The 21,726-nt window shown below is 60.4% G+C and overlaps 1 protein-coding gene and 1 long non-coding RNA gene across 5 annotated transcripts; one reads left to right on the top strand and one right to left on the bottom strand.

The window, feature by feature from the left end:
• Positions 1–93: 93 nt before the first annotated feature.
• Positions 94–11,200, bottom strand: CDK4 (cyclin dependent kinase 4). 4 transcript variants are annotated; one of them, XM_067529713.1, is made up of 8 exons: positions 10,542–10,639; positions 9,653–9,886; positions 7,512–7,647; positions 6,600–6,767; positions 5,359–5,468; positions 4,322–4,372; positions 2,692–2,827; positions 94–1,375 (listed from the first exon to the last, which is right to left on the bottom strand). In XM_067529713.1, the coding sequence occupies exons 1-8, from the start codon at positions 10,547–10,549 to the stop codon at positions 1,283–1,285; spliced, it is 936 nt and encodes a 311-aa protein (XP_067385814.1). In that variant the 5' UTR covers positions 10,550–10,639; the 3' UTR covers positions 94–1,282. The 4 variants fall into 4 exon arrangements, with proteins under 4 accessions (XP_067385814.1, XP_067385815.1, XP_067385813.1 ...); XM_067529714.1 differs by lacking the exons at positions 94–1,375; positions 10,542–10,639 and adding exons at positions 1,502–1,912; positions 11,076–11,200; XM_067529712.1 differs by lacking the exon at positions 94–1,375 and adding an exon at positions 1,502–1,912 and having other exon boundaries at positions 10,542–10,650.
• An 856-nt stretch (positions 11,201–12,056) lies between these two features.
• Positions 12,057–16,580, top strand: LOC137140930 (uncharacterized). Its single transcript, XR_010916510.1, has 2 exons — positions 12,057–12,222; positions 15,581–16,580. It is a non-coding gene; the product is annotated as an uncharacterized lncRNA (long non-coding RNA).
• The last annotated feature ends 5,146 nt before the right edge of the window (positions 16,581–21,726 follow it).

Below are 21,726 nucleotides of genomic sequence, written 5' to 3' on the forward strand. Positions count from 1 at the left end.
GGGTGCTGGGATCTAGCCCCCCACTGCTAAAACAAGGAGAACACACACACCAACCGCTCCAGGAACTGGGAGGTGAAACTCCAAGACCTCATCTTCATCCACAGGTGCCACCAGTGTGATCTTAAACCAAATTGGGTCAACGGCACGGCTGTGCGGGCGGACGCTCCGGCGTGGATTGGAGCCTGGTGTCAGTATTGCATTAAACGGAGCTCAAATGGCTCGACACTGGCGAGTGTGAGGAGAGGGGAGGACTCAGCGTGGGGATGTGGTTCTGTCCTCCAGGCCAGAGGAAGGGGTGGCTGCTTCCCGCGGTTGACAGCCCACCCCGGCTCTCAGACCCCACTGTGAACAAGCCAGTCAAGAGCAGCGAGGGACAACGCCCGGCTGCCTCCGCTCCAGCAACCTTACCCATTGCCCCCTAACCCACCGCAGTCACAGGCCAAGAGCCAGCAGGGGAAGGGGACCTCTGCTCCCCCGCAGGGCGGGGGGCCCAGTCCTGGCTTCTCAGGCGCACCATTCAAAGACAGGAGACTTTCAGGCAAGCCAAGTGACAAAGCAGGGGAGGGGGAGCTGGACACAAGGGCACCGGGCGCTGCCCCCCCCCCCACTTCCCTTTATTGGACTCTGCCATGTTTAGAGCTGCTTTAAAAAAGAAAGGTGATCTGAGAAGAATCATAAATATAAACGGGCGGTCCCCTTCCGCCATCCCCAGGGGAGCAGCCCCCCGGGACTCCCCAATCCGCCCCCCAGGGGAGCAGCTCCCGCATGTGCACCAAGGGTTCTGCAGTTTGCCCTGGCAGTAAAAAAACCGCGCGCGAATATTGTGTGTAAAAAAAAAAAAAAAAGGCCCTCCCAAAAGCCTGCCCCGAGCTCAAAGAGCGACGTGTGGGGCGCTGGGGGGGTCTGTAGTGCTGCGGGGAAGAGCGGAGACCGGCCGCAGGAGACTGGAATGTGGTAAGGCAGCGACATTATCTTGTAAACGGTTACAAAAGGCTACTCAAGGTGTCCATGAGAACTCGGGTGAGGGGCCGGGCGGGCCCCCTCCCCACACAAACTGACCTTCAACAGAGCCAGGCCTGCCCGGGAACACATGCCGGGGGGGGGGGGGGAGGGAAGGGGAGACGCCATCGGAATCCCAGCATCCCCCGGGAGGAGGCGTCTGGCTCCCGGTTCGAGTCCGTCTCCGTGCGCGCGCCGGCGCTCCCCGGGGGCTGCAGGCGCAGAACTCGCACGCTCCCGTGTCCTCCGCCGTGTCCCCGCGGGGGTGGGGGGCGCTGGGGCGTTACCCGTCCGCTGGGCTCCTGTCCTGGAGGTAAAGGTGACGCAGTGCGTTGTAGGCCGAGATCCGCTGGTAGGGGTTAAAGGTCAGCATCTCCTGCGGAGGAGTGAAGAAAGGGTTAAAAGGGACAGACCCCCCCCCAGTAAGGTCTCAGGCCTTGTTCTTTGAGGAAGCGGCAGCAGCCACAGCAGCCCGTGGTCACAGCTTCACCTCCCCGTCTAAATTACATCAAACAGCGGAACGTGGGCTGCTGAGAAGCGGCTCCTGGCCTCGCAGGACCTGCCACCACCAGATGAAAAAGCAGATCTTAAGATGTATAAAAAAACCATTGCTGGCTCGTCAGCAGTCGTGGCTGTAAAATCTCCACTTCTCTATTGTTCGGCTCGTGGTCCCCACTTCTCTCTTGCTCATCTGAGGAACTTGTGTCTGGGGCTTTGGTAACTGGGGTCCAAAAGGAAGGTCTTTGGAACCTAACTCCAGGACGCGGCCCAAGGTCAGAGCTTCCAGACCTCAACACCCGGCCAACTGCGTTTACAGAAGCCAGAGTGCCCAGATGATCTGATCCTGAATGGCCACCAGAGACGTTGGTCTGTCGTACTGGGCGTGGTGCGCTGTAGGGTGTGGGGGGGGATTCTGGTTTGGCAATTGTTAAACAGAGAAGAAGGATATTACTGTGTAAGGCTCCTTCACTGGTAAAAGACCCCGCAAGCCTGCAGAAGATACGCCTGGAGCCCTAAGAATTGGGAAGGGGGAGGTACCTCAATTAACCGGGTTACGCCCAGCGCCCCACGGCCTGGGAATGGGAGACCCTGAGCCCTAGAGTGTGAACTGGAGACAGGTAGGTGCCTTTCCCCCCGGAGTCCTACAGATTGGGAAAGGGTGGGGCTGCCTTAACCAGGTTATGCCTTGAGCCCTACGGACTGGGGCAAAGGAGGGGTGCCCCAGTGTGTGCGGCTAACAACCCTCCTGCCCCCACAGCGAGAGACTTCAGATCCGCTGGGGACAGCCTGAGCCAAGCAGGCGTTCAAGGAGTGAAGGGCTAACTGATTCACAGGACCCTGCATCCCACCCCCCACGCTCTGCCGATGCCCCCCCACATCCTGCCCTGCAGCCCCGTGCTTTCCCAGCCCGGGTGTGTCATTTCCAGAGGCAGCCGACCCTATCAAATCCCACCTGTTAGTTTCGCGGTGAGAACAAACATGGCCTGGATCCACCACGGAGAAGCTGGCTCCTGACTGCGTTGGAGGCCGTGGCTGCAGCATGGAGACCAGGCCCTTGGCTCCCCAACCAGTATCAACCCTCGCCGCTTTAGGGACTCGGCTGCAAAGCCCAGGGGGGCTAGAGGATCCAGAGGGCCCCTAAGTAGTCGCTGCTTCCCCCCCCCCACGTCACCACCCCCCTGCCCGACCTACCAAGAGAAGCTGCGCTCCCAGCTTCTCCATCTCCGGCACGAACATCTCCACGGGCTGTGGGGAGCGGGCCGTGAAGGCGCAGTGCGGCAGGGCCACGTCCAGGGGCCAGTCATCCTCTGCCGGGAGCCCGATCATGCTGCAAGGGAGGGAAGAGAAAGGCTGAGCGCACGACTGGGGTGGGGGCCCTGGCACTGGCCAGAAAGGAATTGGGAGGGGGCAGAAGGGTGGGGGCGGGCTTTGCCCAGCAACAGCCCCAGCTGGCACCCAAGCAGGGGATGGGATGTGGCACTGCCAGAGCAGAGCAGGGGTCCACGCAGCCCATTGTCCCATCCGACCAAGGCCAGGATGAAGGAAGCTGTGAGGGAATAACCTGCCCAGCTAACTCCAGCCAGAGACTGGGCGCTGCCCTGAAGTTAAAGGGCTCTGATCCCTTGTTTAGAAACAAGGTACATTTCTCTCTCTCGTTGCCCAGGGAGGGTCGGATCCTGTCTGAACCCTGCTGAACTCTCGGCCTCGTGAACCCCGGTGGCAGTGAGTTCCACAGGCTAACACCGCGTGGGATTCCAAGGATGCCACCTTTCCATTTCCTCACCGAGCCCAGGATCCCTGGCCCGCTTGTGACTTGAGACACTTCAAAGCCCCAGCCTCTTCAAACCAGACCCTTGTAATCAGCCCACTTCTGAACCTCTGGGGAGACCAGGGTTCCAATTCACAGCCTGGCAGCAGCTTTCCCACCTGGCTCTCTGCCCCTCCAGCCTCATCCTTGCTAGGAAAAAAGGAGCATTTTAACCCCCACTAAGGTAATGCGGCGAACACGGGTTGTTCCCTTAGAGCGGCAGCTCTGGGGCGAGGGCCATCTCTCTTCTGTCTGTGTAGCGCCTAGCACAAAGGGGTCCTGGTCTGTGACCGGCGCGTCCAGGAGCCACCGTAACACGTCTAACAAACAGCAACTCACCCGGGTTCCGATCCTGGGGAGACCAGGCAGGGTTAGCTCTAAGCCACGTCAGCTCGTCACGGCAAATCCCGGCACGGGCACCATGGCTGCCCCGGTGGCCCCAGGGCCATGCCACGGGTTTAAAACACACCTTTCCTCTAGCGCAGACCAGCTCTCTGCCCATGGGCTGTGGCGCTGGGCTCCGGGCCGCGTGCGCAAGGCAGCTCCCTGGACATGCTGCACCCCACATGACAAAAGCCCCCCCCAAACTAATCTGTTGCTGGTTGCCTCTTTCCTTGGCCACCCCAGGGCGTGTGAGGGGGTCACTCAAACCAGCACAAGACTGGACCCGGCTTGATCTTGTTTGGTCACTGAACCTCCCAGAGAGTCGTTAACAGGCTAAAGGAGATGACAAACTCCCAGCAGACCCCCACGCCCCCCAGCTCGGTGTTTATACCCCATCAGCAGCACCCAACCCAGCGATCAGTGGCTTTGTCTCCCAGCCCCTCCCTGACCCATCACTTAGTGCCTCATTCAAGAGCTGTCTGAAATCTTCCCCCCCTTCCCCCCAGAGAAACAGCCAGGTCCCATCCCCCTGGGGAGCTGAGATCCCAGGGGGCCTGAGCCCCCCGCCCGCCACTCCCCATCCAGCCCTGCCCCGCAAGTCAGGCACTTCAGGGAAGCTTTAGAACTTACTCAAAAATCTTGCCCAGCTGGTCAGCTTCTGAGTTGCCGCAGAAGAGGGGCCTGCAGGGGAGAGAGGGTGTCAGAACCACAGCCGGGATTCTCCTCTGTTGCTGTGCGCCACCACTCAGCTGCCCCGTCCCCCCCAGAGGTGGCTGCATGTGCAAACACTCCTACCTAGTGCCCGCCCAGCATGCTAGGGCCAGAGGGTCCCATCATCACCCACCTGCCCCCATTTAACAGGCTTAAAGGCCTAAGAGGTTGAACAATGGTGGGAGGGGGCGACAAGGCAGGGCAGTAACACAGGCAGGGGTGGAACCCTGAGGCCAGCTCCCCCGCCCGGGACTCCCTCCTCCAGCTAGCCGAGAAGGGCCGGTACCAGGGCGTCAGTCTCATTATCACACAGCCCCCACCCCGTGGGGAGGCCCAGAGCTAAGCCGGCAAGGCCGGGAGGGGAGCACGGCTCCTCCCCGCTTATCAGCGCAGAGCGGAGCAGATAAGCCAAGTGGGGGTCGTTCCTGACAATTCCCTAATCAATTGTCTCCCAGCTGCGCTAGCTAAGTAGCAGCACGGGCCCATGGAAGCAGAGACCAGCGGGGAACCAACGGGCTCCCCTCCCCCCCATGGTCTGCTGCCAGCCGAGGTCCAGGGTCGTCCCAGCCGTGCCCATCCCGGTCCCCAGCAGGGCCATGATCGACCGATCGGAGCAGGAGTCAGGGCTCCTGGCTCTGTGGGACGCTGGACAAGACGCCTCCCACCCAGAGAAGGGACCTGGCAGGACCAGCTAGCTGGCATCAGGAACTTTGGGATCCTCAGTAAAGCTGGGTGGGAGATGCCACCCTGGGGGTTGTGTGTGGGTAGGGGTGCGGTTCAAGGTTATGCCTGGATATGCCCAACCCGCAGCCCACACCTACTGAACCATGCAGCCATGCCCCCACCCACTGTGCAACCCTGCATGTGCCCTGCCCATGCCAGCCAGGCCCACCCTGCGTTTGCAGACACCCAGCGCCCGCACCCTGGACCTGCTCCCCACCCCCCGTGACACTCACTTCCGCCGGAACATCTCCGCAAAGATGCAGCCGACGCTCCACATGTCCACGGGGGTGGCGTAGGTGGACTGGAGCAGCACTTCTGGGGCACGGTACCACAAGGTAACCACCTGCATGGGCACAGTCACATCAGGGGAGCCTGCCCGAGTCTCCCCCTCAGCCCCACAATGGGGCAGCAAATCAAGAGGGGCACACGTGGGGCAGCGCCCAGGGCCACACGTCCCGATGCAGCCCAGATGCAGACTACGGCCTCTGCTCCCCTCCCCCCATCTCCTCCAGGGCGAGTCTCCCCGAGGCTGGTTGGAAGATCCTCTCCCGGTCCCTGCGCCTGGCAGGAAATGCCTTTAGGATGAGTGTCCTCGTGGCCGGCCCCACTTCCTGCCCGTAGCACAATATTTACCCTACGGATTCCACACGCCCCACCAGCAAGGGGGCAGGCGTGGGGGGGGGAGCAATGTGTTCGAGGCACCCCCGCTGTGCAGCTGGCCTCACCGAGCTCTCACTCCCACCACACAGCACGAGGGCTGCCGCAGCCTGCAGCTTCCCGCTCTGGCGCGCCAGGCCCAGGCCCGTCTGCTGCCCCGCCCGCCTGGAGAAGGGACCCGCCGCCCCCGTCGGGGAAAGCAGCGAGGAAAGTTCGGCTAGTGACGCCGGAGCGCGCCTCTGCAGCAGGGGTGACCCCCGGCAGCAACACCCCAGCAACAGACACATCCAAGGCCGCCGGGTGCCCCGAGAGCTGAAGTGAGAAGCCCAGAGAACCCCCCCCCAGCTCAGCCTCGGGCCAGGATCTCCAGCCACGTGCTCACACAGCCACGAGCTCCGGTCACACCGTGCCCCACAGCCCAGGGCCCCGAGGCCAGCAGAGAGGGTTTGGCAAGTGACTAATGAGGGCTCTGGAAGCCCAGCCCAATGATGGCTAAGTGCACCCAAGCCCCTGCCCAGATCTATCAGCAGGGGCCACCCCCAGGCACACCCTGCTCCCACCAGCATCGGCGGCCGCGGTCCACTCGGCGCAGGCGCCTTTGGGGGGGGGGGTCTCCCCAGGATCCCCGGCGGGCCGTGCCTCGTAGAAGCTGAGTGAGGATCCCCCATCCGCACCCACAGCAGCTCGGATGCTGATCCCTGCAAATTCTCTACCCTCCCCAGCACCACGGGCAGAGCATCCCCAGGAGGCCTCTGCTTCGTGGACCCGAGTGCTGGACCACAGGCGGCCTGGAGATGAGCAGGGCCAGGGCGCTCACCACCGGAGTCAGGGCCATCTGGCAGCTGTAGATCCGAGCCAGGCCAAAGTCCGCCAGCTTCACTTGCCCGCCGCTGGTCACCAGGATGTTCTCTGGCTTCAGGTCGCGGTGCACGATGCAGTTCGAGTGCAGAAAGTCCAGGCCGCTCAGGAACTGGCGCATGAGGTCCTGGCCGAGGGGGGGAGAGCGCAGGGTGAGATACCCCGCAGCACGGGTGAGGTGGGGACCAGGGACACCCTGTCATATCATCCCATTCCCAGACCCATTCAGCTCCATCTTTAGACCAGCTGGATTGTCTGTCCTCTGTTGCCCCGTCTACATGACGGAATTCCTGTGGGATAACGGCAATAATCCACACTCCTGAGCGACGCGGTTAGACCGACCTCAGCGTGAGCGTGGACAGCGCCATGTCGGCAGGAGAGCTCTAGGAGGGGGAGTTATTAAGCCGCCGGGACAGCTCTCTCCTGTCGGCCTACAGCATCTCCGCCAGAAGCGGAGACCTGCCCTTGGAGGCCGTTTCCAAACATCTCCCCTCCAATGGGCAGAAACCTTCGTCTCATTTCCAGCCTCAGTCCATGCCTGGCCAGTTTATCCCAATTCGTCCTGGTGCCAACGTGGTCCTTTAGCTTCAATAGCGCTGCCCCTCCCTAGCTTGCCCCTCGCTGCATTTATGGAGAGCAGAGATCGCCCCTCAGCCTGCGTTTCGGCCAAGCTGAGCAACCCCAACTCCTGGATTCTCGTCTCGGCCGAGCGGCTCTCCCCTCCTGATCCCTCTAGCAGCCCTTAACTGCCCATCGGAGGGGCATAAGAGCCCCACTTTCTCCATCATTCCTAGGGGAGGCAGCAGTGGGTGCCGTGGGGCTGGGACAACACAGAAGGTCCCTACAGCCCAGGGCTCGGTTCCCCTTGTACCTTTATCGTCTCGACTGGCAAGCCAGGGGCCGGCGCCTTGTCCAGATACGTCTTCAGGTCCTGATCCACGTGTTCAAAGACCAGGGTCACCTTGGTCTCGCGTTCCGTCCGGGTGGTGGCGCAGACATCCATCAACCTGCAGGGAGGCGGAGAAGGGCGCTTGGTGGGGGGGGGTTGGGTGTCCGCGTGTGGAAGGGAGGGGCCGGGCAGGATCTAACTGACACACGCTCTGCTGGAAGCGGGGGCCCTGCTCGCAGCCACAGGAACCCAGCTCAGCACAGCACGAAGGACCAGGGATGTCTGGGCCCAACACGGGACTGACGGGGGCCAGGGACCAAACGTGCCGGGGGATCAGGGATTGCCCAGGCCCGTCTAGGGGGATGGAACACAGCTCTGCCAATGTCCCTCAAACCCAACCTACCAACCGCTCCCACAGTTCCAGTCCCCCCCCCTCCCCATGCCTTATCACACGGTGATTTGGGGACAGGCGTCCTGAGCCCCTGTTCTGACCATGCCCCTGAGCCCCCAGTATCAAACCCACGGCTAATTACAGAGCTGCAGCTGGTTCTGGGCTGCTTCGATTCCAGCAAAGCGACCTGCTCCAGACTCTTATCTGACTAATTCAATCACTGATTTCCCCCCCCCCCCCCACTGCTCTGAGCTAATCAGCACAGGCCAGATCCTTCCCCCGCTGCACCCCCCGTTGGCTCTTCGGTGTGATGACTCCCCACACCGAGAGGCAGACGAGGGGCTGGGAACTGCGCGGGAAAGGCCTGTAAAGCTGGTGGCGGGGAGGGGAGGGGCTGCCCAGGCCGGGACAAAAGCTTGTTTCATGGTGGCCAGGCCGGCTCTGTCTTCGTCCCCGAGGGCCCGCAACTCAAAGGGCGGCGTGGCTGGCAGAACCACGGCCCCCGGGCAGGAAGCGACAACCCCCACAAAAGCTCCTCTGACAGGGGGAGCCGTAGCGCTGAGGGCAATGGTGCCAGACGCTCCCCCTCTCGCCCCGAGAGACCACTTGGGGGCAGCGCGCCAGGGCCTTCGCAGTGGGGCGGGGATGGTTTCTCTAGCCCCGCTCGCCACAGGAAGCCACCATGGAACTAAGTGCTCAGGCCGCAGCAGGACTGAAAAGCTACGGTCCCTCGAGAGGCGGCTGCCCTCAACCCCCAACGCATCCCCTGCAGCTTCCCCGCTTGCCGGCACGCCACTGCATCGGCACACGTGCCACCAGCCCTGCCCCCGCCCCTCCCTCCCAGCCCCTGGCGCTGGGGCTGGATTTTTAGCAGCTTCCTAAACTGTCTCTATTTACCCTGGAGCGTCTAGAACAGCTGGGGGCAGGACAGGGCAGAGAAAAAATAATGACAGGCCCAAACTCCAAGGCCGGACAAGCCTCATAGGTCATGAGCCACCTCGCCCACGCAGGGAGAGGGGGGGGCATCCTTTGCCAGTGGAAGATGCCCCTTTGCCAGCTGAACCATCCCGTGGTCCAGCCCCGGCCAGGAAGCTGCTGGCGTTTCAGGAACCCCCGCCTGGCTGGAGGGGAAGGAGGCAGCTCTCGGATTCCTAGAACCAGCCGGCCCTTTCTAAGAGCTAGAAAGACCAGCCCAAAGCGACCTGGGGCCGCTTCCAGCTCCCAGGGATTAGCTCATGCAGGAAGAGAGGCCCCCCCCCGCCGTCCCCCGAGAGCCAAAGCCGCTCCGGCTTCAAGCCTAGGGCAGGGCTCTGGCCCCTGCACGCCCACCCCAGCCCCCCGGCCCCTCACGCCTCCAGGCAGCACGGGCCGTGCCTCCGACGTAGACCCCAGATCGGGGACCCCCCCACACACCCCTAGCCCCCTTTCCGCCTACACCCCAGAGCCAGAGGGGGGATCCCCCCCATGGGATAGTGATCCCCCTTCTTGCACAGGGAGGGGATGTTTATCCCAGGTGGGTGCAGAGCGGAGGGAAGGAAGTGGGGATATTCCAGGGCCGGGCATGCCGCTGGGTTGCCAAAAACAAGCTCCCTCCAGCCCCGGCCCCCGCAAAGGGCCACGTGACGAGAGATTCCTCCCCAGCCTCTGGCCATAAGCCCCAGGGATCAGCCCGTCTCAGTTTCCTCGCAGCCCTGCCCTGTCCACACAGCCGGCTCCAGCCCCAGCCCCGCACCGGACAATGTTGGGGTGGTCGAAGTGCTCCAGCCGCTTGAGCAGCGCCACCTCGCGCACGGTGGAGAGGGGCAGCCCGTTCTCGTTGGTCTGGACGCGCACGTTCTTGAGGGCCACGAATTTGCCGCTCTGCAGGTCCCGGGCTTTGTAGACGGTGCCGTAGGCTCCCACGCCGATCTCCGCCACCGGCTCGTACTGCGCCCGCACCTCCTTCGCCATCCTGGCACCGCGCCGGCTAGGAGGCAAGGGGCGGCCGGTTAGGCAGAGACTCCGGCGCGGGGAGACGGGGGAGGGATTATGAACTCTTAGCAACATACAACTCCCGCACCCCGCTGCCCAGCCCCCACACATTCAGATACCAGCCCCCCCACTTCCCAGCCCGCTCCCCCAGACGCAGACACCCAGCCTGCTCCCCCCCCCCCCCGCAGCTCAATCACATGCTCTCGCTAGCAGGGAACCCCCTGCCCTGCCCAAGATAAATATGTTGCCTTCCACCCCACCCCAAAACACGCAATTTAGGGCCCCTGCCTCCCGCACCACAGCTCATCAGGCAGAGTCGGGGCCACCCCATAAGTGCCCCGCACCCAGGTCCCCGAGCGGACCCAGAACTGCTGCCCCAAAACCCCAATGCCCCTAATCACAGCAGCCCCCCCCCGGCCAAACACACACAATTGCAAGCCAAGGCATCCGCGCCCCCCCCCACCCAACACCCTAAAACTGCACCAGCCCCCAGTACCCCACAGCCCCCCTACCACAGCCGCTCCCTCAGCCCCAGATTGGGCGGCCCTACAAGAGCAGCCCCAGGGACGGGGGGGGGGGGGACGCACAACACGTGGGCCCCCTTCCCCCACTCCCCCCCACCAGCGACCCTACAATAACAGCCACCCCACCTGGCCATTCCGGCACAGAATAAACCTGTTCCAGGCGGCGGCCCCGTCCGCTCGCCGGCGTGGGTGGGATCAGGGCGAAGGGCTCGGCTCCGTCTCACCCCACCCACCCCACACAGGCCAGGGCCGGCCCTGCCCCCACCGGCCGGCACCATGTGCGGAGGGGGAGGGGAGGGCGGCTGGGCTGCCCCTCCCCCGCCCGAGGCATCCCAATGTTATAACAACGGGGGGGGGCGGGGTGCAGCGGCAATGGACCCCGGCAGGGCATCACCCCCTCCCCCCCCCCGCGTCCTGATGGGGGGGCAGGGGGCGGGGCCTGAAGTCCGGGGGGCGGGGCATAATTCCCAGTCCCGGAGGCGGGGGCAGGGCCCGGGGTACGGGGGGGGGCGGGCTGTAGGGTTTCGGGGTACGGGGGGGCGGAGCCCCGGGGGGGGCTGGGCAGGGGGGGCAGTAGGGGGGCGGGGTCCAAAGGGAGGTCTCGGGGGGGCGGGGCCTGGCAGGCTGCGGGGGGGGGCCGGGGCGGCCGCGCGGACTCACCCCGAGGCGGCAGCGCAGCGGTCGGGGCCGGGGGCCGCTGGTGTCGGCGGCGGGGCCCGTGCGGGGGCGGGGCCGGAGGACCGGAACCAGCGAGACGGGCCGGCCGGAAGGGCCTGGGAGCAGCCCCCCCCCCCCCCCCCCCCGCGGGAGCCCGGACTCCTGGGTTCCCTGGGGCGGGGGGAGGGGCGGATCCGGACTCCTGGGTTCCCGGGCTCGGGGCGGGGGGAGGGGCCCCTGTCTCACGGGCGGGGCGGGGCGGGGCGGGGCCCAGGTGAGATAACAGCCCTACTACTGCTGCCGCCAGCCGGGGGCCAGCGACCCCCGGAACCCGCCTGGCCGGTATCCCGCCCCCACTCGAAACCATCCGCCCCACGCCGCAGGCTTCCTCCCGCATCGCCAGCAGCAGTAGTGAGCTGTTATCCCCTGGGTGCACCAGCCAGCAGCAGTAGTGAGCTGTTATCCCCTGGGTGCAGCAGCCAGCGGGGGGGCGAGGACGCTTTGCGGCAGCCTCTGGGAGCCCCACGCGCACACCAGGGCCCCCCCCTGGTGCAGGGGGCTGGACAAACACACCCAGGCCGGGTGATCCCAGCCCCTGCACTGATCCCAGCCCCTGATCCCAGCCCCTGCATCGCCGGGTTCGGCAGGCAGGCTTGTCCGGCTTCTCTTTCTCCGTCCCAGTCCCAGCCCCCTGGATTCTGTTGCTTTCCCGTCACGAATTGCGGCAGTGCAGCCCTTCCACGTGCCTCTTGTAGCCCAGACGCATCCGGGAACGAAGGGCCTGGCTCAGCCCGTGTGCAAGTGTCATACAGGGGGGCTTGAACCCTGGGATCCTGGATATTCCATCTCCCATCAGCCGGCTCAGGGGATTGCAGTCCCCAGCGGCGTACGCAGGACCCGGCGGGCGACTAAGCACCCGCCTAGGAGCCAAATACAGCAGCATCTGCTTATACGGACTGCTGCCCCACAAGGCTCCCTGCCCGGCGACTGCAGCTGGGGATGCTCTTCGGCCCGGCCTGGAGCAAAGCGGAAGAAGGTTCCCTGTGGAATTGTGACCTGCACCCTCTGCCCGGGGGTTTGGGCACAGAGCCTGGCAGTGCGTCTCTGCGAGACAAGGCGGCCGACCCAACGAACGCTTGGGGACCTGACTGTAAACGGCCTTTGGTTATTAAGCTGTCTAGTTAATTGAAGTCACTGACATCAGCTCAAGACCTCATTGCTCCTTTCACCTGGGAAGCTGCTCGTTGCTATAATTCACGTTTTTATTTAGGGCAGGCCGCGCGGCTTCAGCTCCAGGGCTGCCGACAACCCACAATTAGCATCCCATGCGCCCAGAGAGACAGAGCAAAGTGGGGTGGAGGGGGAGATGTCCCCGCTTGCAGGATACAGGCTGGCACCACCTGGTGGCGAAATGGTCTCTGCAGCGTAAGGTGGAGTCACAGCAGGGAAACTCTGGGGTAGTTTGAATGGATCCCTGGTGTTTCCTGATCCCGGGAAACACGTCAGCGATTCCAGGCAGGCAGGGATCTGGGCTCTCTCCCTGTCCGTCAAGTGCCCAGCACAGCCCAAGTGTCCCAGGGCTCAGAAGAGAAAATGGAGCCTATGTGCATTTCACATAGGCACACGTTCAAGTGGAGTGGCTGCAAAGACGGGGATGAGATTTCCCAAGGTGTCTCCCAGCTCTCTCTCAAGGCATGATTCCAGTCGCCTTGTAACCAAAACGGGGGGTGGTTGGGGTGAGGGTTTGTTCCTCCGATGTCTTTGATTTCCTGTGAATGTGCTCAGGGCAGCGGACCCCCGAAGTGGGTAAGTAGGGGCTGTGCAAAATTCACTGGCTGCCCGGCCCTGCTGCAGCCCCTCGGCTTTTCCAGCCCTTTTCCTCCTCTGCTGCACCTCAAACCTGACCTTCAGCCTCCCCACCCCGTCAGAGATTCCAGTCCTGGGCCCCCCTCCCCTCCCCGCATAGATGCACCAATATTTTAGGCTTTAACATGGCTAAGGACCCCCCCAGCATTTGGGCTTCTGAGGATGCAGGTCACGGAAGGGAAGGGCCGGACTGGAGCACCAGCGTTATGTGCTGCTGCTTGGGGCCTGCAACGATCGAATCCAGCCCTGATGTTACAAGGAAGCTTCCCTCTCACAGGGATCCAGTCATCTCAGGGGCTCATTTCCAAGGCATTTTGGGGTTTAACCCCCTCCCCCCCGGGCTCCCTCTGACAAACGGGCAATGGCTGCTGCAGAGTCCCTGTATGCTTTGTGGTGGGGCTCGCAGCTCCTGGAACTCCCTGTAGGAGGCGCTGGGATCTTCGTGTTTCTGCGTTAGGGGACGTGCTCAGGTCAGGGATCCTAAACCCCGGGGGCCTGCCAGCTCTGCGGGGACGTCACCGACCTTCTAGGTCTTTTCAGCAGAGCAGATTTGCACGGGATGTCACTAGAGCTGGGGGTTACAGTGGACAAGAAGCTGGAGATGAGTCAGCAGGGTGCCCTTATTGCCAAGAAGGCTAATAGCATATTCAACTGCATTAGGAGGAGCATTGCCAGCAGATGGAGGGAAGTGATTATTCCCCTCTATTCAGCACTGGGGAGGCCACATTTGGAGTATTGTGTCCAGTTTTGGACCCCCCATTACAGAAAGAATGTGGACAAATTGGAGAGTCCAGCGGAGAGCAACAAAAATGATGAGGGGGCTGGAGCATGTGACTTATGAGGAGAGGCTGAAGGAAACTAGGCTTGTTTAGTCTGCAGAAGAGAAGAATGAGGGGGGATTTGCTAGCAGCCTTTAACTACCTGAAAGGGGGCTCCAGGGAGGATGGAGCTAGGCTGTTCTCAGTGGTGGCACATGACAGAACAAGGAGCAATGGTCTCAAGTTGCAGTGGGGCAGGTCTAGGTTGGATATTAGGAATTTTTTTTCCCTAGGAGGGTGGAGAAGCACTGCAATGGGTGACGCAGGGAGGTGGTGAAATCTCCCTCCGTAGAGGTTTCTAAGGCCTGGCTGGACAAAGCCCTGGCTGGGATGGTTTAGTTGGGGTTGGTCCTGCTCTGAACAGGGGGTTGGGATGAGATGACCTCCTGGGGTCCCTTCCAACCCTCATCTTCTATAACGGCAGTTGCGTGCCCAGGGCTCAGCCCCTGGGCCATCCCTTCTGGCACAGCCACGTCCATGCTCTCAACCCCCAATCAAGTGGGGCTTCCCCTCCCTCCCCCCATGGCCAACACCTCTCCCCGTTTCTCACGTGGGGGGGGGTGGCCTGCTCGGTAAAGCCCAGCCCCGGGTGCCTCTCGCATTTCATGGTGTGCTGGGTCCCCCTAGTGGACACCTCAGCCCATCGCTGCTTTCAGACTTTCCCAGGGCAGACCAGTCCCCAGGGATGGGTATAGCTGGAGATGGACCCCACTGGGTGGGGGAAGAGTGGGGGGGGTTGTATCTTCCAGCTCAGTTAAAAGGGGCAATGCTGGAAGTCCTGCAGGAGAGGTGAGGGCAGGAAGCAGGCAGGTCTAGTATCAAGGGAAAAGCGGATGGCTTAAATGTCCCTGCCACCCACGCATGGCAGTGAGCTAAGGGTCCGCGCAGTCAGATCGGCTGGGGTCATGGGTAGCAGGCCACGCTGCCAATGGGGAAGAAGGGCATCAATGTGGCCTCTGTCATGAGTCTTAGCAAGGCAAACCACGGCTGCCACGTTGCTGTTTAACTGGTGAGAGGCTGGTGCGGGGCTGATGGTAAGCGGGGGGGCGGGGGGGGGGGGGCAGGCGCCCACCAGTTGGCTGCCGGCGCCCAGGCACGTGAAAGGCTGTGTGGTAGGAAAGCACAGAACCAAACGGGGGATGTTCACCCCTGGGCCAAAGGCCAGACTGAGGCCTATGTAACACTCAGGACTGGGGTCTTCTAAAGAGCCCATCAGCTCTACCCAGTGGGTCTCAATCTTTTGGGGCTCAGGACCCATTTGTAAATGTTTATAGCCTGTCGTGACCCAGTAAGTAGGCTGGGGGTGGAGGCCCTGGGGTGGTTTCAATCAGATCCTGCCCCTGGGGGGGGGTTGGGTCCTGCCCGGCACTCACCCCACAGTGACAGCTCCTGTGCCGGGGGGCTGGCTGGGCTGGGCTCTCCATGCCGGGCGCCACTCAGACTGGACCACGTGGGTGCGTGTGGTGTTGTGACCTGGCTCATGGGGTCGCAGGGCCGGTCACTCAGATTTGGCCTACCTGGCCTCCCGTCGTCATGGTGGCTGGGCCGAACCTGAGTGGTGCCGGGACCACAGACAAGAGCTGCCCCGCGACCCTTTGAAACTTTCTGGCCACCCAATTTGGGGTCCCAACCCGTGGATTGAGAAACCCTGGTCTAGGCGCCACTTATATCTCCAGGCTTGTGCCATCTCTGCATCAGGGGGAATGTCGCTCGGTGCAGAAGCCTGACGTCAGCTAGGAAGCGTTTGGGAGGTGCCAGGCCCTCTGCCCCCCCAATTCTGCTGTCACACACACATGCTCACCCTCGGATATTTTTTCCCCACAGCATCTTTTGCTCCCTTTGGCATGTTCCCATTAGCAGGAGCAATGGGAAGCCGGGACCAGAGCCCTTCTCCCAAGCCAGCTCCCCGCGGGAATACGCCACCTTGTCAGAGATGTAACGAGTGAAAATGTCACGGCAGATGAGGGCAAACGGTGCTGGATTGGCCGGAAGAAATTGCTTACTGAAGAGTGGGCGCTGGCAATGTTCTTGACTCCTGCGTTTCCTCGCGGGGCCGTGATGGGAAGGAAGCGTTCCTTTTCCATGACCCCTTCTTGCGGGGCCGGAACACTGCACGTCACAGAGCCCGTACCTGATACGCCGCCGGGGCTTCGGAAACCACGATCGCTCTTCCAGCCCGGCCGGCTTCCCCAGACGTTTTGTGCCGTTGTCCCTGAGGCGCCGCCCTGAAGTGAACGTGTAAAATTGCCTTTAATCTACCCTGGCCTTCGTGTGATGCCGACGTTTCAGACAGAGCCGGTGCCTGGAGTTAAAGGACGGGATGCTGGTGAAGCAGGAGGCCGGGTGGGAATGTCCCGAGGTGTCTCTGGGCTGTTGCAGGGGGCGGGCAGCCTTGTGGTGAAAGCACAGAATGGGGCCACCGGCGTTGTGAGTTCACGCCCCAGCACCTTGGGTGAGCCCCGTGGCGCTAGATCGTCCCCCGGCCTGGCCTGCACCCGCTGAGGTGCTTGAATAAATGACTAGGTTTTTCATAAGAGCTCATCACATCCGAACATCCGCCCTCCGTCAAATCCAGCCTTATCCTCTTGCAGCCTCACCGCCCCCGGCAGTGGGGTATCCGCCCTCTGTCCTGTCTGTTTAGTTCCTTTGGGGCAGGGACTGGCTCCCCGGCTGTGGCGGCGCCTGGCACTGTGGGGCTCCACTCTTGGTTGGGGCTTCCAGCTGCTACCGTCATCCACGTGCCACGGTTGGGGGCAGCGCTTCAGAAGGACGAGCGGTCTAGCGCAGCGGTTCCCAGCCTGTTCGGCTCGAGGGCCACGGATATCATTTTTACAACCCTCTCTGCCAGCAGCCCCCCGCCCTCCCCCCCCCCCCGTAGCCGGACGGAAGGAGTTCAGCGAGGGAGGCTACACATCCGGCAGCCCCGTGAGCTCCACCTGGGTCCCTAGGCAGTGGCTCCCTTCTGCAGCTAGGGGGACAGGAGATCCGTGCTGCCCTCCCTCTGGCTCCAGCAGGGACCCCAGCGCCTAGGGACCCAGGCAGAGCGCTTTGCCGTGCTCCCTGCTGCAGCCAGCGGGAGGGCAGCGGTCTTTGAAAGACCCCATGGGCCACGGATTGGGAAGCTCTGTCTAGTGGGTAGAGCAATGCTCTGGGGGGGGGGAGGGGGGAGGGAGTCCTGGCTCCAAACCACTTAGGCCCAGATTCTCCATTGAAATCAAGGGAAATGAGGACATCAAATAACTTGGAGGATTTATAGATGCCAGGATTAGCAGGGACCGCTGGGATCATCCAGTCTGACTTTCCCGATAGCACAGGCCAGAGAACATCCTCAGGGTACTGCCTAGAGCAGAGCTTCTAGAAAAACTTCCCATCTGGATTTTAAAAGGGCCATCGATGGAGCATCCACGGCCATTGGGAAATTGTGCCCGTGGTCTGGATCCAATGGATCTGAGGCCGAGGCGCTCTGTGCCTCGGTTTTTCCATCTGTAAAATGGGGATAATACTCCCCTTGCTCCCAGGGGTGCTGAGAAGTGCTGAGATACCAGGGTGACATCTCTAGATCGACCGGGATCTGGCATGACAGAAGGCTGGGGCAAACGGTGCCAACCTGCACCAGCTTTTCAGCACCACGGACAGGGCCCGGCTGGGTCTAGCAGAGAGACAGGGCCTTCGTGCTGGAGAGATCTGGGGCAGCCCTTCGCTTGCTTCTCAGCAGAAGCTGCGGCTGGTGCTTGCCTCCTGGAGCCTCTGCAGAGAGTTTGTTCCTCGCTGACTGCAAATATTTCCTTCTGGTTCTCGGGCGCCGGCACCGGAACAGAGGCTGCGTCGGCCTCCCAACAAACAGGGCACCAGGCTCCCTGCCCGTGGACAAATGTCCACCAGCCTGCTGTGCTAGGTGCTGTACACCCGTGTGATCACAGAGCCAGTCCCTGCCCCAGGAGCTCCTGGTCAATTCCTGGAATACTCATCACAAACAAATTGGCTGCTGACTGGCTGGATCCTGGGCTGGCCTCCTCTGATCTATTATTTAATTAGCACAAATAATAATTATTGTCGTGGTTACAGGGCGGGCTGCACCGCCGGCACTCTCCAAGTGCACCCCCACAAGTGCTGTCACCTCTCCTGGGGTGAAACTCCCCAGTTCTCCTACTCCCAGAGCGGGCGCTGGTCTGGCCCACCCTGTGCATCGACTGTGCTTTCCCCAGCAGGTCCAACTGGGCTCAGCACCTGCGGTTCCCCCTACAGGGATCTGTGACCAGGGGTGAGTAGAGTGAGCCGACGGCCTTCCGAAATCAAAGCACTCCTTAATTTGAACAGTAGGAACCAAGCGTAACATGAGATCTGCCTTCCCTAAAGTCCTGGGAGGATGGGGCCAGGCCGGTCTTGCTTGTTCAGCCATCCCAGCCTGGACAACTCCCCATCAACCCCACCGCCACCCCCTTGGAGAGGGAAGGGTGTCACTTTGCATCCAGCCTGATGTCTTTTCGATCTGCTGGTTCCCACCCAAAACCAGGTTTGTAAGTCAGCTGGGGCTACAAGATCGAATCCTCCCAGGGAAAGAGCCCGGACAGCATCTTTTAACAGCCCTGGACTGTTTTTTGTGGGGTAGAGGTCCCAGCCATTGTTTCACTTCCTGCTGGATTTTCTTACCACCACCCCCATTAAACTAAACCAGCATCTTCATACAGGAAACGCCCAATGACCAGGTCACAGACAATATTCATGCGTTAGTACGGAGTCGGGGTTGGTCCTGCTTGGAGCAGGAGGGGGTTGGACTAGATGCCCTCCTGAGGTCCCTTCCAGCCCTCATCTTCTATGATTCTTCTGTGATGCCGTAAGAGATAGTTACTGTTATCAGCCGGGGGCCATGGTGCCAAGGTTTCCTTCCTAGCCGCCAGAGCTGGGAACTTCCTTTCTGTTTGAAATAAGAGCCAAGACACCCCCCCCGATCACAGGCTTTAACTCAAAAGCCCTGTGATGGGGCAGAGCCTTCCTCTCCCCTCAATCCTGGCTCTAATGCAGGCCTGAGAGGCCAGTTAACCACCTGGCGGGTGGCCGGGGGCTAATTAAAGATGAAGGAAGGAGCTGGGTGGTGACTATTTACAAAAAGGAGCAGAGATGAGTAGGGGAGAACGCTGCAGTCCCTGGCTTGGTGTTAGCGAGCCAGGAGCCCAGCGGGGTGGAAGAGGATGCCCCAGGGGAGAGTTGGCCTGGGGGATCCTCTCCTGAGTGGTGAGGTCAGGAGAGAAATGCAGCAAGCCCTGGGGTGGAGCGAGCTCTGCTGAGAGGTCAGGGTCTGCAAGAGGCCGAGGCAGAGGCCTGCTGACAGGAAGGAGTCTGGGGACAGGTCCCTGGGCTGGAACCCAGGATAGTGAGACTGGGAGGGCCTGGGTTCCTCTACCAGCCACTGGGGAAGGGGGTGGGGAGCGCAGGGCACCCAGTCAGGGCTGAGGTCCTTTTGTAAGGGCATTGCACTTTGTCTGCTGGACTTTCTGTTGCCCGAGAAGGGTGTGGGGGGGTGGCTGGAGGGCTGAGTCATGAGACGAGGCAAGACCACCACAGAGCGGGAGGGGCGGTCAGCAGGGGCAGCTCAGCGGGAGGAGGAAAGAGCTGCTGTACCACCCCCAGCCAGGAGGAGGTGCTCCACCAGCGAGGCTAAAATAGCCAAGGACAGAACCACAGGGTAGGTCTGCCAAACTGCACCCGCCCATTGGCCCATCCAATATGGTGTCCTGGCCAATCCGCTGATGGATGCAAACCTCCCAGAATGCTACGGGGCCAGTGATATAGTCCTGGGATGGGGGTTCCTTTCGTCACCAGAGTGGGGACAGGGAATATGTGAGCCAAGCCCTGGGATTTAAAGCTAGAGAGTAAATGGATTCCAGTCTCTTTCTCTTTTTTTTGGCACTGGTAGCAAATTAAGGTCAAAGCCATTAATCGTTTATAGAAAGGAAATTATACCAACTACCTTATCAAAATGCAGAGAAATGATATTGGCTGGGCTCATAATGAAGTAATAACATGTGACCCTGTGGATATTATCCTGAGATAATACTTGGGAATTGAAAAATTAATGACCTGTAAATATAACAGTGTCTTAGCTGGCCAGTTTGGGCTAATGATGCCTTTGACAGTGTCATTTGGCCTGAGTTATAGATGTATTGGGGGATGGGGGGGAGGAAATCATTTGTTTTCTTGGCTGTAACTATAACATTCCAGACACATGCTCCTGGATGTATCAGGCTCCCAGCCACAGGTTGGTTTGAGAAATCAAATGTGTTTTTCCCTGGTAAATTAGGGAAGTGGATTCCTATGCAAATCCTGCCCTCTGAGACCTTCCAGCTACAGGCCAGAATGTAAATTCAGAGAGCCACGGGAATCAAATGAAAGACAGCAAGGTTTGATGGAGGGACAGTTCAGGGCTGTGTGAATTCCAGAGTTTGCAAAGTTCCTTAATGCACGGGAATCAGAGTGATCTATTCCAGTGCAACGCAACACAGCACAGTGCAACACTATGCCACTCAGTGTAGTGCCAGACAACACCACACAACGCAATGCAACACAGCACAATACAATGCAATGTAACATGACAAAGAAACACATCAGACAATGCAACACAGCACCATTCAGTGCAATGCAATTCAACCCAGCATATCACCACTGTATTGCATTGTGTTACATTGCTTTATGCTGCGTTGTGTTGCATTGTGTGAAGCACAACACAGTGCAATGTGACATGACACAGTGAAAAATGACAGTGTACACCACGTAATGCAATGCAACGCAACGCAGCACCCTGCAATTCCACACAGCACAATGCAACACAACACGATCCAATACAACACACCGCCACACACCAGGGTACAATGCAGCCTAAAACAAGAAATGGGGTGGATGACCCACAACTCTAAGAAGCCTTATTTGTTTCACCACAGATTTTATTTAAAAACCCTCCTCTATGGTAGTGGCTACACAGGGGAAAATTCAGCTTTTCCCAGAGAGAAAACTGGTTGCAACTGTCCGTAGGATGGACTGTTTTTTTCATCTTTAACTAAAGTGTCAAAATGAAGCTGCCCAAAATGTGGTTGTGCTTTGACTGCGAGTCTTGCAAAGACTTGAGATTTTTCTTAAAGTCCCAGCTCCTGGAGTCAGTTGATTACACGAGAAGCCCAGCCGTTGGCTTTTGAAAAGGTGAAAACCTGCCCAGAGCGTGACCCTAAAGGCTCAGAAACTCAGAGGAAAATTAAAATGAAATCAAATCTTACTATTTTTTTTTTAATCCCATGATTTCTAAGCCCATCTCATGATTTTAGGGTCTGACTCGTGATTTTTGAAAACTTATAGTGGGCTGCTTGGCACAAATGCAAATATAAGAACAGCCATGCTGGGTCAGACCAATGGTCCAGCTAGCCCAGTATCCTGTCTTCCGACAGTGGCCAATGCCAGGTGCTTCAGACGGAATGACCAGAACAGGGCAATTATCGAGTGACCCATCCTCTATTGTCCAGTCCCAACTTCTGCCATTCAGAGGTTTAGGGACACCCAGAGCATGGGGTTGCATCCCTGACTGTCTTGGCTAATAGCCATTGATGGACTTATCCTCCAGGAACTTATCTAAGTCTTTTCTGAACCCAGTTATACTTTTGGTCTTCACAACATCCCCTGGCAAGGAGTTCCACAGGTTGACCTGCCTTGCCTTGCTCACTGAGTTCCTCGACTGATCACCTGAACCCCTGAAAGAACGTCAGCGGGGCACGTGATCAGAAGCCACCAAAGTTGGACCTACTGACCTGTGGGCAGATTTTTGTGCCCCATCGACTACTCTGGCGTTGCACCCCGGTGGATCCAAAAGTCAGACGAAGAGGGGAGGGTGGTCGGGTGTACAGGGGGCCAGCCAGGGATGCGGGAGATGCGGGTACAATTTTTGGTGCTAGGTGCTACACAGAGACAGAGCAAAAAGAGGTTCCCTG

The sequence above is a fragment of the Emydura macquarii genome, unplaced genomic scaffold (assembly GCF_026122565.2).
Source record: "Emydura macquarii macquarii isolate MOO-44397 ecotype Brisbane River unplaced genomic scaffold, CSIRO-AGI_Emac_v2 contig_2994, whole genome shotgun sequence".
Lineage (NCBI taxonomy): Eukaryota > Metazoa > Chordata > Testudines > Chelidae > Emydura > Emydura macquarii.

Excerpts from the sequence above, each read along its gene's own strand:
- CDK4 (XM_067529712.1), bottom strand. Across the intron at positions 4,373-5,358 it reads GCGGAGATGTTCCGGCGGAA|GCCCCTCTTCTGCGGCAACT; the intron begins GTGAGTGTCACG and ends TCTCCCCTGCAG. Across the intron at positions 2,828-4,321 it reads CAGCTGGGCAAGATTTTTGA|CATGATCGGGCTCCCGGCAG; the intron begins GTAAGTTCTAAA and ends CCTCCCTTGCAG.